At 37.0% G+C, this 16,823-nt stretch overlaps 1 protein-coding gene across 1 annotated transcript in view; it reads left to right on the plus strand.

Moving 5' to 3' along the window:
* SLC9A4 (solute carrier family 9 member A4) overlaps nucleotides 1-16,063 on the plus strand; it is a 94,279-nt gene extending 78,216 nt beyond the window's left edge. Inside the window, exons 8-12 of the mRNA XM_069094916.1 lie at nucleotides 69-230; nucleotides 5,897-5,993; nucleotides 9,532-9,663; nucleotides 12,131-12,218; nucleotides 14,533-16,063. Of these exons, the coding sequence (XP_068951017.1) occupies nucleotides 69-230; nucleotides 5,897-5,993; nucleotides 9,532-9,663; nucleotides 12,131-12,218; nucleotides 14,533-14,882 (829 nt within the window). The 3' untranslated portion in view covers nucleotides 14,883-16,063. The remainder of the gene's footprint in view (nucleotides 1-68; nucleotides 231-5,896; nucleotides 5,994-9,531; nucleotides 9,664-12,130; nucleotides 12,219-14,532) is intronic.
* The last annotated feature ends 760 nt before the right edge of the window (nucleotides 16,064-16,823 follow it).

Consider the following 16,823-nt stretch of genomic DNA (forward strand, 5'->3'; position numbering starts at 1 on the left):
CACACACACACACACACACACACACTCACTCACTCACTGGTTTTTGAAAAATTGTTTTTCATTTTCAGGTTTAAGAAGTTTGACCATAAATACTTACGGAAAATTTTGATCCGAGAGAATCAACCCAAATCGAGCATTGTTTCATTGTATAAGAAGCTGGAAATGAAACAAGCTATTGAGATGGTGGAGACTGGGATTTTAAGTACCACAGCCTTTATGATTCCCCTCCAGTAAGTAAATTCCATTTCTCAATCTAGGAAATGTATGCCAGAATTCAATGGTGACTGAATCATTGAATTTCAATTAAAGATAATGATTTATCAATAGTAATAATATTGATAATGATAATTCCTTCCACAGCTTTGGAGCTGGAAGGGACTTTAGATACCAAAGCCTGCCCCATTGTGTTGCAAATGAGAAAACGAGCACAGAGGGGTTAAGTTAGGAGCCTGGGGGTGATGTGCCAGGCTCCCTCTGAGATGGGAGCTTGAGGAACACACCTCCCATTTAGAAGCTCACCTGTGCATATCATCTTTTATTTTTTATATTGTATATAAAATATATATATAAATATATAAATAGCAAATACCCGCTAAGCAGAAGTTAACCTATGGAAAAATCCATGACATCTTAGTAAAATTACAATCTATATCTTACACAAGTAGCTGTGTCCCCCTGCCTATTGATCTGTTTTCTCTGAAAGCTCCGTGCTCTTGTCAGGCAGTGGCTATTCCTGTAGTTTCTACTCATTGCTTCTTTGCCTCTATTGTATCCCCATTGATCCGCTTTCACCGGTGCTGACCAAGGTTTTATGAAATGGAATGGATGGAGCCCCCTCATGGGGTTGGAGAGGTAAAATAATGAGGAAGTGGGAAACATATAATACTTGGTGGGTCATATATGGAAAATCATGTGATTCCAAGCGCATTTAGAGCTGTGTTTAAAGGCATATTCTGTATGAGTCTATAGGGAAGTTTGGAGCCATGTGCAGTATTTCTGGTGAGTAGAAATTATTGAGGAAATATGGTAAGACGGTGGGACCTCAGAAACCATCTAGTCTAACACTCTCAAATGGAGAAAAAGTGTTCTCCCTTTCATGCCACTGAGTTCACCTGATTTGCCAAGGTTATACAGGTACTAAGTGTTAGAGGTGGGCTTGGAACCAGACTCTCTCATTCTGGATCCAGCATTATTTTCCATTTTATCATAAGGGAAGACTGGAATATGGATGAAAAAGAATATGGGAATATGAAACAAATCAATGTAATCTTTCCAATTCCTCATGAAGGAAAGATCTTTTACTATGGGGCTTCTTAAATCTGACTTTACCAGTATATGTAACTGACTAAGAGTAAACTAGAAAGATTTGAAAGTGACATTAACTTTTATTTTGGGCCATTATCCTACCAATTAATAAATCACTGCATGAATTCCTCTAAGAGGTAATGAAACTCCCAAAGGTGCTTGATTTACTTTCTAGCATCTTAGGTTGAAATAACAATTATTTATGGGTCCATTTAATTCAACATTCTTGATTAAGCACCTGCTTTGTGCAGAGTGCTATTCTAGGTACTTCATGGGAGGAGATATCAAGTATGTATCTCTGCCCCTATTTGGAGTTGATAATTTAGTAGTGATGATATGACACACGTAAGTAACTAGAGTGTAAAACAGAGCATGCAAAGTACATAAAGGAAATGGGAATAAAATGCTATGATGTTTCCAAGTAAGAAAAGATAATTTTTTTACTCGCAAGTCCAAAAGAAAGCGATCAAGAAGGAATTTTTAGATGTTCCTTTTGCAGGGTATCGGAAAGATGAATTGGATTTCAATGATCAAAGATGGAGGAAATCAAAATTGAAGGCATTCCAGGAATGGGGAATAGTATGGGCCAGTATGCAGAGATGAGGAAGCATAAGTGGCCAGCAAGTCATAGAAAGTAGTCCTGTTAGGCTGGTACATGGAGTGGTGAGAAATAGTGACAGATGAAGCTGGAAGTGTAGTATTAAAAGCATCCCCCCTCATCATGGCTTCTTTGGAAGCTAGAGATCACCATTAGATTAAGAAAGCCACTTGAGAGAAGAATTAGCAATGAAAATCAAAAGAAATGACACTGAAGTCTCTATCATTTAACTCCAGGATAACTCCCTTCTGTTTAGATAAAATTATATCATCACCACCATTCTTGTATGTTTTGTGTAATGGAGATAGGACTGAATTTGGATTCAGAAGATCTGCATTTGAATACATTATGTGCCACTTATTTCTTGGGTGGCTTTAAGGTTACTCATTTGTGAAATGAGGGGGCTGAATTAGTTAAAACTAATTAGTTAAAACTGAAGGTCCCTTCCAGTTTTAAAATACAGTCGATGATCCTATGGGTTTTGCATTATTTTGAAATATCTATCATTTCAGCAGTGTGAATAATTCCATCATTTTATACCTTCAGTGGTTTTATGAGTTTGGGTTATTTTTTTTTTTGAGGGGGGAGGGTTGTTTGTTTTTTGTTTTTGTTCTGGATTTGTAATTTTCACTGGTATAAGGAACTTCAGGAAAGAAACTCCCTCTACCAATGTAGATCAGCCCCTGCTCTGCAATTTATAGTCTCATTAAAGAATTGTCCTGGGTATGGTGACATTAAGCCCACGGCAAGTTAGGGTCAGAGGCAAGATTTGAACCTGAGACTTCCTAATTATGAGGACAGTTTTCTATCCACTACAGCACATTGCCTGAGGATGAACTGAAGGCTAAACTTCTAGTGATGAACCACTCCAAACTCAAGGCAGTCTTTGAATGACAGGTCTATAGTTTATTATGGGCCTACTATCGAAGCCTTTCCATCTTGTAAGAGCTCACTAAAGGTTAGGCTTTACTCTGTTGTGAACTTTAAGGAATTAGGTCACCCCCACACCATGACCAAGTACCAAGAAATAGTAGAATAAGGTTTTAGTGAAGGTGAATCTTCCATAGTCTTGAACAAGAATTAAGCTGCGTTGTGGAAGAAATCATCACTTTTTGTATAAACACATGTGTGGATTAGTCTGAATTATTACTGCCAGCAGTTATATGGCTTTTAATCATAGTTTTGGAAATGCTTAATGGAAGTGTGTCTGAGTTAGAAAGTGAGGAGGACTTGGCTTCCCTTATTACTCCCTCAGAACTTGTTTTGGGTGTGTGAGTCTCACTTATCTCAATGAAAATCAGCTTGTCATGTGGTTAAAATATTTTGGAGCTTGACTATTTAAAGGCATAGCTCTCAATCCCCAGACTTTCTTCCCTCAAGGCAAAATATAAACTTCCTTTGTGTTCAAAGGACCTATCTGCTGGAGTCAGTTATTTCTATTACAGCCCCCTTAGGCAATGATTAAGGGTCAGCAAGAGTCTACCTGGTAAAGATTTTCTTTTTACTTTTTTTTTCACTTTCTTTTCTGAACTAATTGACCTGTGGAACTTAAAAAACAAAATTTAGATGTAATAGAAAAAGAGAGTAAGAAGAAATTACCCTATGATGACAGTTTCTGTATTTAGAAGGCAACTGTTTGATCTTATGGAAACTCCTAAGAAGCCTAGCGAAAAGGAATTCCTCTGTTGAGATCAAGGCAGCTGACCTCTGAACAAACAAACCTTTATACAATGTTAGGAAAGAAGCATGTGGACTGAAGCCTCTTCTTAAATACTAACACTCTATTGGACTTACAATGCCAAATACTAACTTGCATACACCACTCTTCCAGTAACTTTTGTTCAGAGTGGTATTTTCCCCCAAGAATTTGTTTATTGTTCTAGTTTCTGATACTCTTAGTAAGAGTTTGATGCCTAGAAAACCAGAGAATAATAATATTAATAGTAATAATAATTCCTTGTGTTTCTATAGTGTGCTATAGTTTTCAATGCACTTTCATGTGCATCAGATTAGATGCATATCAAGTACTTTGCAAACCTATACTATCATCTCATTGTAACCTGATAATTCTATAAGATAAATAGGACAGGTATTCTCATTCCCATATTCAAATGAGGAAGTTGAGGGGTTTAAGAAACTCCTTTGAACTCAAAGGATTAGTAAATGGCGGATGTGGCTTTTTCCTGTATTGTTAGTACCAACATTTGTAGGGCTTTCAACCACAGTTTTAAAATTATTGTAGGTTGGATGTAAAAATGAGGAAGTTACTTAGTTTGATTTTTGCTATATGAATCTTTCTTTGGGCAAGGGCTCAGTGTGTATATTAGTATTGGGTATTAGTATGGGACTCAGGACCCTAAATAAATCTCTGAAGTAATAAGGACTATATGGACAAATTTTTCTCCTTTATTTATATTATTATTAGTATTGAAAGGATATGAAAAATACATTTTAACTGTCTGAAATGTTAAAACATTATACCTTTTACACCTCCAGTAATTGAACCATTTTATATAAATGACATCAATAATCAATTTCAGGGGTAACTTAGAATTGATTGTACATCTAACCACTATCAGTAGAGAATAACTTTCCCTTCCCCCTAATACCTCTCATTCTGATAAAATTCCCCAAACTAGAAACAAATCATCTGGTGCCAGTATAATTTTCCTATTAGAATGGGGAGATAGTGTGACATGGGAAAAGATAGGGCCAGCACCATGTAAACCAGCAGCTTTTTATTATAATGTTCTACATGGCTGCTCGCTAGTGTGATCTTTTTCAATAAATAGTGAGCAAAATGTCCTTCCCCACCCACCCCAACCTAAATCACACTGTATATCTGTTAGGCACTAGCATTCTCTCTGTTGTGTGTGTGTTCCACAGCCATTCTTTCTGTAGGACTCCCACTGAGTTCTTTGTCTGAAAGTGGAACAAGAAATCTCCCCTATGAATCAGGGATCAAAATTCTGCTCCCTGATCACACAAAAATAAGTCGTACTTAAAAATAAAATGCCACACATATGATTTTATAGAATACCCATATGAGAAATGAATACTTCAGAGAGTAAAATTAGTGGTGAGTAGATAAAGTGCTGTAGAGGAAAAAGAGGTGACCTTTGAGTTAGGAAGATTTGGGTTCAGGTTCTGACTTTGTCACCCACTGGCTATGGGCAAGTCAATCAATCTCTTAAGACCCTAGGCAGTCTCCAAGACTATATACAGGCTGCTGAATTGTTGCTGAGGGGAGTTGGTGGGGTGGTTGTCACTGTAACAGTTTCCTACACCAATAAAACTGCAGGTCGAACCCAAATTCATTTGGAAGTAAATTTATATGTACATAATATTAGAAACATAGATTAACTTTCTATTATAAGTTTGGGGTATAAATGAAAAGAAGCAAAGAAAGCAACATATAAACCTTTCCTATTATGCACTTTAAGTCAGATTCTCTCAGTGCATGCATTGCATTTCAGATAACGTTCACATCCTCCTTAAGACAGATATAATTCCCTTTTGGATAAGAAGTGCATGTTAGAGTAACAGCTTTGCTTAAACTCCTAGTTAACTGTTTTGTTGTTATTTTTACTAACATAAATTTTGATTCAGTTAAGTTGCACTAGACATTACTTTTTATTATTAGTTTTCATTTCATTTTATTTAAGTTTTGTTCCAGATCATCTTTCCTGTGTGTAGCATCAGACATATCTTATTAGGCATGAGAGGAGGTAATTCAGGAGTTACTATAATATTCCCTCAAGCCATCAAGATAAATTGGATTGAATTAAATATGGCTCCTTCTTAAGTGGTCAACTTTAAGCTTGGGAGAATGCCAGTATTGTTCTAATACTGTGTAAATCTAGGGTATTGCAGTGGTTTTTCCTACATGACTTTTTTGGAGATACCAATCTTGGTAAAGTGGTGAACCATTTTTCCAGCTGTTGTTTTTACTTAGCAGAATAATGCCTGCCTTTCCTCCCCTGATACATACAGGGCACAGAGAATTCAAGGAACCAAAAGACTTTCCCCTGAGGATGTGGAATCCATGCGGGACATTCTGACACACAACATGTACCAAGTTCGACAAAGGGTGTGTACCAGTCCTTCTGGGCTTTTGTGACAAGGCTTTAGTCTTGTCAATTGAATCATTGCATTTGGTTGGCTTATTTCCTTTTCATCTAAGCTCAGCTAAACCATTTCATTCCCCTTAGGTAAGAAAAGGAGATGTACAGAGGAAAGGGCAGTGCCCAGAGCTAGAAATTTGTGGTGGGTCTTTTTGCTGGTCTTGTTGTTGCTGGGGTTTTGTTTTTTTGGTTTGTTTTGCCAGGGAGATGAACTCTACAACATAAAAGAAAAAGCAGATCCAATATCTTACTCTAGGGGTCAGGCTACCCTAGCTTGAGAGCTCTATTCCCTCTGTATGGAACTATCAGGCCTTCCTCCTGCTTACATCCATGGACCCACAAAATAAATAAATAAATAAATGAAGATGCACAAGACTAAAAAATGGTTCTTTTGGTTAGCCTAAGTATAGCTTAGAAAATTCCTGACTTTTCTCATCGCTGATTCTCTTTGTCTTCTTTGGGATTGACTCAAACTGATTCAGTGTTTGCCACTTGGCTATTTGTGCCTAAATGCCTAGCTCTGGACAGAATCTGAGAGATACTCTGGTCTAACCCTCTCGTTTCACAGATGAAGAAACTGAAGCCAAAAGAGATTAAATGACTTGACCAAGATCTCACAACTCTTGAGTGGCTAAGCTGGGCCTACAATTCTGTTCTTCAGTTTCCTCGTCCTATTCTTTTTCCAATTATATCAGGATAAATGCTTAAATGAAGAGTAATAATGCTTCACAAAAATAGCTGATTAAGGGGGTATAAGTCCATGAAGGAGTCTGTACCTACTTAAAGAATAAGTGGTCGTGGTTTGTTTGTTTTTTTTGTTTTTTTTTCTATGTTATAGCCATAAGGGTAGAGAGATAACCTCAGAACCAGGAAGGTTCTAGACCTTCTCACACAATATGGTTTTCTGACCCTGAACAAGTCACTTAAGTTTTCAGTGCCTCTAAGGCTATAGGGTGCAGAGAAAGGGCCAACCCACATTGGCAGAGTGAATTTCTTTTACCAATGAAATCACAGCTCCAGTCTTCATGTCTATAATTAATAAATCAGTCAGTAAACATGTATTAGTGCCTACTGTGTCAGCATGGTATAGGAACTTAAGAGCTGGCCTTAAGGTCAGGAAGATATGGGTTCAAATCCTCCCTCAGCTATATTCTCCCCTAAGTCATGTTAATTCCCTCCAAGCAACTTTATAAGGCTATAAGTTGAAGGGGAAGTGTTGATCAGCATTAATAGAAAAAATTTCCTCATTGAAAGTTCCCTGCACCAATAATGTCTTCTATCTGCTAGGCACTCTTCTAAGTGCTGTAAATCAGAGGCTAAGTCCAATGTGCCAGGCACTATGTTGGGCCCTGTCTGTATTGTTTGCATAAACTAATTGATAGTAGGTAGACTGAGCCAAGCGTAATAGAAAAATAATTTCATAGCTAATCTCAAATGAGTGGTTAAGTGCTCTCTGGTCAGATAACAGTCTGCTAATTTTGTGGGGAATAAAATGAGAAAATATTTTTAAAGCATTTTTTAAATCTTCTAGCACCATATAAATTCTTATAGTAGTTGTTATAGTTTTAGTCATGGTAATAGCTCTTAATTTCTTTCCATATGTGGAGAGTGGTTTAGTTTTGAGCCAAACCAAAGGGTAAAAGTCACAGCTAGGATGGCCAGAGAATGGTCTATTGTTGTCTATCTCCAGGACCTGGAAGTCTAGCTTAGACTTATGTTATCTCCAAGGAAAAAGAAACTCCGAGAATCCAAGAAGTTCTTAGTTTAGGAGTGGCTGGTTTAGTTTAAGACTTCAGGGTCACACCATGCAGATCTGAGATGAGCTCAGCGTTCTCATTAAATCCCTGAGGGCCATTCTACTGTAAGTTAGTTCTATCGATCCTTCCTGCAATTGAACTCTCCTCCCAAAGTTTTCTGAACCACAGAAGCTACAATCATACTTGCTCTGTCTAGGGATTTGGGGTAGATTCTTCCTTAGCCTATCCTGCGTTTTCAATGTGATGGGGAATTGCAAGGGATGGACTGGAACATAACTAGTCTCTGGAGGGTGAGAAGGCATTATTTTCTCTCTTTGTTTTTGTTTCTGTGAGGAATAGGGGAAGTCCTTCTGGGTCTCAGGAGAGATTAGATTGGAGTGATGCCCCACTGCTCTAAATAACATGGCAGATTTGAACAGTACTGTATTAACATGAAGAATCTTGTCCTCCAGGTGGAGCCACTGGGCTCTGACATTAGTTCAGCCTTTAGATGTGAATCAGTGGTTGACTTGTTCAGTCACTGGTGTGACTTTGAACAGTCGGGTCACTCCTAGCATTTTCATAGCAATATCTTCAGATGAATTTTTCAGCTTCAAAAGGCTGGAACAGAAGGAAGAGAAAGTCAGTAAAAAATGTAAAAAGTCTTGTCCTTATGGCTCCGTATGCCGGACCCTTAGACTGTGGTAGATGATACATGTCCCAAATGTTTCTCTTGGATTATGGGCCAATATGACCTTGGTGTTGTAGATGCATAATGCTATACTTCAAAGACCGTGATAAAAAAAAAATCCATTGTACATGACTGAAATGTAGATATTTTGTTTAGTCAAAATGTCTGATGTCTCTATAACATCATATAATGTCAATTCCAAAACTTTGAGTATGCACTATATATTTATGAGACCAGAAAGCAGGAAGAAACATATTTCCTGCACATCAATACAGGAAGTGAGAAATATCCAAGGTTGTATGAGATAGATCAGAGGAACAATGAAAGACATTTCTGCCCTTCACTACCCTCACCCAATTATCTCTCCCTAGCAGACCCTAGAAACAGAAATTCCAAACAGTAATTTTCTTTTAGGGTAGCTAGATGGTGCAGAGAATTGAGCCTAGAGTCAGGAAGATTTGTCTTCCTGAGTTCAAATCAGGCATCAGACAACTACTAGCTGTGTGACCCTGGGTAGGTCACTTAACACTGTTTTCTTCAATTTTTTCATCTGTAAAATGAGCTGGAAATGGCAAAACACTCCAGTATCTCTGCCAAGAAAGCCCCAAATGGAGTCACAAAGAGTCAGACACTTTTAAAAGGACTAAATGAGTTTTCTTTTAGGTTGAGGCTTTGATAGCATCTGTTAAAATGCAACTCAATGAAGTTATGCTGGGAATGATAGTGCATTAAGTTGCTGTCACTGAAGATCACATCGATCCCAAGTTGTTTATCGGATTAGTTATATGGTTACCAGAAAATCTCTGAGGAACTAGAACATATGGTAGGTTAGGTTGAAGGGGGAAGAAAGGATCTCAAGTACATGGGTCTCTATTTAAGGAAAGTACATTTAGATGAGATCTTAGGTAGCCAGGGGGCAACATATGCACCAGATATCTGGGTGAGTTTATTGAAAAGGGGAAAAGGAGAGTCAAGAAAAATGAACTTATTCAAATTCATTATTTTGCCTATAGTTGAAAGCTACACTGAAAATGTTTACAAAGTGAGCGTGTGTCTATAATTCCATTCTCATTTCAGACCCTGTCCTACAATAAGTATAACCTGAGAACAGAAACAAGTGAGAAACAAGCAAAGGAAATTCTAATTCGCCGCCAACATACCTTCAGGGAAAGTCTAAGGAAAGGCAACAGCCTGCCTTGGGGAAAGCCGGTAAACGTTGTCATTTACTTACTTGGAGTAGAAAAATTCATTCATATATTCTTTCATTTTTTTTGCCAATATTTATTGAGCACCTATCATTATAAACCCTTTTCTGTAAATTATAAAACTTAAGACCCTTGAAATGAATTTTTACCTTAACATAAATCATTAATTTTATTTTATTTTTTGGGTCTGGAAGGTCTTTTTTTTTTTTCTTTTTGGAGGGGGGGGGGAAGGCAAGGCAATTGGGGTTAAGTGACTTGCCCGAGGTCATTGGGCTAGTAAGTATTAAGTGTCTGAGGGCAGATTTGAACTCAGGTCCTCCTGACTCTAGGGCCCATACTCTATTCACTGTACCACCTACACGCCCCTGGTATGGAACTTCTAAAAAAAAAAACTAGGGTGCTGAATATCATAGCAGTCTCCTCTCCCTTCCTACAGGCTTCAGGAGCATGTCTACCCAGACCAAATGTTGCATTTGCCGAAGAATTTTATATGTGATGTGATCTTTCCACTATATATTAGGACTGAGGTACCAATAACCAATACATTCCAAGTCAGGATTCTTCTGGAAGGCCTATGGCATTCTGGAATTGATTCAGTTTTCCAAAAGACCCTATTGAAGTCCTACCAACCCACTGGGCTAGGTTGATACCAGTGACTCCTTAGGATAGACACAGGCAAGTTTTTCTGCTTGAGGATTATGTGAATTACTGTTTTTTTTTTTCAATTACTGCATTTAATACCCATTAAAATTATTAATGATTTAAGCCCTTAACATGAAACTGGGTGAGAGTCATCTATAAAGCAGAAGATTAGGCCCTAGAAGGAATATGTATTAACTAATTAGGCAAAAACTGGTTTTGCTATAATTATCATGCCTTGGAATTAGGTGACTGGCTTTGGCTCCCTCTCCATGGTAGATACAACATAAGGGCATGAGTCTTAAAGGCTTACACTCATCCCAAGTTAAAATGGATTAGTTTTATACATGAGCAGCTGCATCTTTCTTATGGGTTCTCTCACAGTGAATCTGAATTCTTCATACAAAATTACACCCAAGCCAATTTCCTTATTGTCTCTCCCAGAGAAGGTCAAAGTGTGATCTGGAGTAGATCCTATTCTTGTACCATAGAGTAGAATTATGATCTGGTGTGGACCTTGATCTACTACCAAATATCTAGAGGGGTTCCATAGAGCTTTGAATTTGTTTCCAGAGCTCTTGGCATTTAAGTGAACGGTCTTTGAACATTCATCATAAGCTAGAGTGACCAGGTAGAGTAGGAATGGGTACCATTAAAGACTCAAGTATTTTACCTTTCTTTTTTTTTTTCTTCAAAATTTTATTTTCGACTCAAACACCAGAACACAAATACAGAATAGGGAAAAGAAGCAAAAATATATCATCAACTTAAACACTGGAACTTAAATACATTAGAAAGAAAAAAAAGCACTTCTTTTTTACCTTTCTTACCTTTACCTTTCTGAAACAAAGCACAACTTTCATCCGTCATTTCCATGATTCCAAGGAATGGTTCCTCATCAATGGTTCCCCACTGCTTGTTTATTAAAAGACAGACTACTGACTGTCACTTAAGGCTGTGATATGTCTCTAAATACTTTTTTTCTGCTCTATCTCTCACTATTGTCCTATACATATATGAAATTCCATCCAGACTCAACTATTTGATGTTCTTCAAGTATGCCCTCTTTTTTTTCTGCTTCCATGATATTGGCCATTTTGCTGCCTTCATCTGGAATAACATCAAAATCCCATTCATCTTTCAAGGCACATATACAATTTTACTGTTTCCATGAAACCTTTGACCTCCCAAAAAGATGTGATCTCTCCCTCTTCTGAGCATCCATGAGTCACCTATTTGTATCTGGAAGGATCCACAGATGCTAGCTAGGCCAATCTCCTCATTTTAAAGATAGGAAATTAGGGTCCTGAGAGGTTAGTTCCTTTTCAATGCCACACAGGTAGCAAATAGGAGGGGGTAGGATTTGAACCCAGGTTCTTTACTTTAAATCTAGACTATGAGCCTGGAATCAGGAAGATCTGAGCTCAAATCTGGCCTCAGAAACAGACTAGCTGTGTGGCCCTAGACAAGTCACTTAACCTCTTTGCCTCAGTTTACTCAATGGTAAAAAAAATCATAGCATCTATTTCTCAGGATAGTTGTGAAGATTGAATGAGACAATATTTGTTAAGCACTTAGCACAGTGACTAACACATAATAAATGGTTGTTTCTTTCATTCATATTTGAATCTCCTTCAGCAACTATCATGGTGCCTTGTATGAAATAGGTGCTCAATAAATATGTTAAACTATTTAAAATGGCTAAAAGTCAGTGGATTAAAATGGAATCATTATAATGTGTGTGTGTGTGTGTGTTATCTAATTTCATTTACTTTCTGAAGCTCCATCTCTACCAAATAGCCTATCGTTTAATTTTCTCTTGTTCCATATAGAGTGGCATCAAGAATATTCGCTACCTCTCCTTCCCTTATAGCAACCCTCATTCAGCAAACAGAGAAACAGGGACTGGTGTTTTTACAGGTAATTTTTCTGCTTGCTTTTCTTCCTCCAAAGAATGAAAAAGACCCATCTTAGAGGTCTTTGAAATTTTGTATATTTCAAACTACTGAAATTTTTAAAAGTCGTTTTACTTTTATGAAAATAATCCATGGGCTTCCTAACACAATGTTTTAGTTTTTTTTTTTTAATCTCGTAAAATCTACAAATTTTAATAGCTTCTCTTCTAACAAAACACACACACACACACACACACACACACACACACACACACACCCCAACCTAAAGTTGATAGAAAAGTATTTTTTTCAAATTCTTAGAGACAGTTGAAGATAAAATTGTTTGGCAGTCTTCATAGATATGCTTTTTGTGACCTGGTTTCTTTTCTATTTGTTTATTTTTTTAATTCTAAAATTTCAAAGAATATAAGAAACTGAATTTTAAAGCATTTCAACATAGTTTAGTATGAAATCTTTGGGAAGCATGTACTTATTTCTATCTGGTAAAATACCGTGCAGGTATAGAAAGCTCAAATGATCCAAACTCCTCAGAAGGATTTTTGGATTAGAAATTGTTTCCTCAGCACCTTCAGGATATATGAATGTTACCATTTATAATAGTGCTCAAGGGGACCCACAATGTCACTGACTTGAATACTCCCTCTGACGATACAGACCATATGTTATCCATGATGACCTCTGGTCCATGTCCTCCCACAAGTTTAGCACTCATCATAATGAAAACCTTCCTTTCATCTGCCATTTGATGGCTCAAGCTATCTTCCTTGTTATCCCTCACCCTCGGCACATAACAATCATTCATCTTTTTCTATCACACATTCCTGATGACATCTTTTAGATAAGCTCTTCTTCTAAATTCTTCCCTTGTTTCACAAAGGGGCAGCTTCCTTTCACCCACCATACACCTTTCCATATGCTCTCTGTATAATACTCACTCTCAATTTATTGGAAAGTATTGCATTCCATGTATTGGAAACATAAAACACCAATAGAAGATTGATATTAAAAGGAGGCTATTAAATGGATATTTAAATGGTACTTCCTTTAAAATAAACCTGAATTGGCTAGTAGAGAAGCAGGCTATATCAAATGTAAGTACAATATGAGAAGAATGAGACCTGGGTAATGTCAGCCACTCCATTTCATGATGAAGTACCCGATTTCCACTCATCACCTTGAAAACTGGATGCTGAAAACATGTCAATGACATTTTTCAATAGAAAGATTTATATCAAATTCCTCAATAACTTTTTAGTTATTATCTCCTCTTTTTGTTTGCAAACAGGCTAACTACTGCACTAACACAAAAACAAGACTTGCAAAGCACTTTACATTATGTCATTTTGTTTTATCTTTATAAAACTCTGGCAGGTAGCCAGTATCATCAACTGTGAGAGGAAAGGAGGTTAAGTGGCTTTCCTGGGGTCACACAGCAATTAAGTCTCTGAGGCTAGATTTAAACTTGAGTCTTTGTGCATCAAGGTTCATTGTTCTATCCACTGCAACATCTATCTGTCTTTACAAGTTAAGGGTGGTGAAATTCACAGAATTGAGCTTAAAATTATTTATAGCTATGTAGCATAGTGGATAGAGTGTTGGACCTGGAGTCAGGCTCATCTTCCTAAGTTCAAATCTTGACTCAGATACTTCCTAGCTGTGCGACCCTGGACAAGTCACTTAATCCTGTTTATCTCAGTTTCCTCATCTGTAAAATGAGCTAGAGAGGGAAATGGCAAACCACTCCAATACTTTGCCAAGAAAATCCCAAATGGGGTCTTGAAGAGTTGGACATGACTGAAAAACAACTGAAAGCTTTAAAAAAAGAATGTTATCAGAATACTAAGTTTTCTGTTCACAATCACATTTAATTTTCTGGTTTTCAATTATGCATTTTGATGAATTGTAAATCGTTTCCTAACACTATGATGTCACTAGTGTTTGTATTGTTATTTAGAAACAAAGTACTTTATAAGCATTAATTAAGTAATTAAATCAGTCACTCATCTACTAATACAGGGAAATAAGAATTTCTGTAGGAGAAATATACCAATATAGGAGAGAGTAGGTTGGTAGAAAACAGATGGGAAATTTGGGGGGTATTTATTTTAAAAATCGCAAATGTGTTAGATTTTTCCCTTTGAGAACTGAAAATGAAGGTAATTATACTGAAGAGAAAGTCGTGGGCAATGAAAACCACAAGTAACTTGCCTAATGTAAATGTCCTAACCAGGAATATCAGGACCTTCTGAGAAGAATACCTTGCTCTTTGCTCCTTACTCGTTTCAATTTTTGTTTGTTTGTTTGTTTTTGTTCTTTAGATGATGACAGCAGTGATTCAGTCTTCCCTGTTACTTTTAAACCACATCCTCGAACAGGGTCACTTCAAGAGAGACGACAGCAGCCAGAGATGATTCCGATGGAGAGGTTGCGTAGAGGGGGGAGATCTTTAAACTTGGGTGGTCAAAGAAGGGCTGCCAGAGGAGACCAAATGAGCAGAGTAAGGCCACCTTTAATGCCAAAGCCACAGTTTCATGCAGTGGATGAGGAGTATGAGTCAGGAGAAGAAGAAGACGAAGGGGCAAGAGTGGTGGGGTCTAGATGGACAGCAGAACCCAGAAATGGAAAAGAATACCACAAATCCCACAGTCCTCTGCTCCCAAGAAAATAATGTTCTCCATAAGACTTTGCCTTCCTCTCCAGCAAGTTAGTCTTCTGCATTTTACTTGTCTCTTTGAAAGAGTTTTCAGAGTTTTGAGGAGGACAATTAGTTTGGGTTTGATTTCCCAAGCTAAGGAAAATATTAGATAGGTATCTGTGAAGACAGAAGAAAAACCATCTATGGAAAGGTCAGCAGAGTCATGTTTTGGAACTCTATTAACTAAGCAAGTTGAACCACATTCTTAGCTGACACAATTTTGTGGGAGAACTCCTAATGGGTGATGAAAGATAATTATTCTGAAGGCAATTAACTACTAAGAATTACTATAAAGTGGTATAGCATGAGATTCCAATCCATGCTAGATAATTCAGGTAAATCAGTGGTGTGTGCCATACCATATGAATGTGTAGCTTTTAATTGTGCTCTGGTATATTTCCCACTTGGACATTCATTATACAGTCTCCTATTTCTGGGATAGATAAATCCATAGAATCAAAAATTATAAAAGTTGTAATTACTTTTTAACATTTACTCAATGCTAGTAACAGGTAATACATAGACCATAAGATTAGTCTCTGTGAAGTGAATTTGTAATATACAGTGTGACCAAAACCTTATGTTTCAAGCCTCAAAAACAAGTTTCCATACTGTTATCATTCCAGTTGAATGTCTGAATATCATCACTGAAACAAGAGCATTGGCTGAGTGTTATTTCTGTGTAGTATACTCAGCTAGGCATTGGAAAGAGAAAATCATCTAGTCCAATGACCATGTTTTACAGATGAAGAAACTGAGGCCTAGAAAGTTGAAGATATTTGCCCAAGGTCAAATAACTAGTAGCAGAAGCAAAACTAAAGTCCAGATGTCCTAAATTCCTGTCCAGTGCTCTTACAAAGCAGTCACTGTCCCCAAGGAGCTGATAATCTGATATTGGACATAGATGTCAGTCATCAATCAGTGGATAACAAAATATGATTTATCTATTTTTCCCCACTAATAGTTCTTATTTAGTCTTATAGGAAACATCCATCTCAGGACAATGTTCTAGTCACAGTAGTACAGCCCTTCATTAAAAAAAAAATTTTTTTTTAGTCCATTAGTCATGTCTCAAATATTGATTCTGAAAAGTATTGCTTTGTTGAAAAATCTCTATGAAACTTTACTTGATTTTTATAAATGCTAAATAATAATGATCTCTTTCTATGTTGAGTTGCATATTGTGTCCAGAGTTCTCAAACTGTTTTTACAAAGATGATTTTTACAGTACCATAATAGGTGAGTAGTAAAATATTATCAAGCTATAGGCCTAATAATCTAATGGCAAAGAGAAGGTATCCAAAACGAGCTGTCCAATATCACATAGAAACTTGATGGGACAAATCAATGAGCACATGACTCATCTCACTTAACTATAAGTTTATTATACTCTGCCAAAATTGAACAGAAAACCAATCTTCAAATGTGTATATGTATTAATTGGCACAAAATGGCAAGCAGGGATTAACTAAAGGGAAATCAATTTTATTATGTAATGATAATAATAGCATTGATATAGTTCTTTAAGCTCCCAAAGAACTTTACAAATATTATCTCATGTGATCCTCACAACAACCCTGAAAGGCAGGTGCTATTATCTTTCTCATTTTACATCTGAGGAAACTGAGACAGGTAGGGGTCAGGTGACTTGCCAAGCTACTAAATATCTGAGGATGTATTTGAATGCAGGTCTTTCTGACCTCTGGTTCAGGGCTATAGCCATTGTACCATATTAGTATCATTTTTCAGGTAGTTTCAAGAAACTGGAAACTATGTCTCATTAAGGTATGGGATACACCAGAACTGAGACCTTTATCATTTTTAGACATTTGCTGTAGTGGCATTTGGCCATCTAGAAAAGCTTTCTATGGCATGACAACTAGAAATCTGATGAAAAAGGGATAAAGGTATCTC

This window comes from Petaurus breviceps, unplaced genomic scaffold, assembly GCF_028583685.1.
Source record: "Petaurus breviceps papuanus isolate PSGF00001 unplaced genomic scaffold, PetGlider_PUasm1.0 223, whole genome shotgun sequence".
Classification (NCBI taxonomy): domain Eukaryota; kingdom Metazoa; phylum Chordata; class Mammalia; order Diprotodontia; family Petauridae; genus Petaurus; species Petaurus breviceps.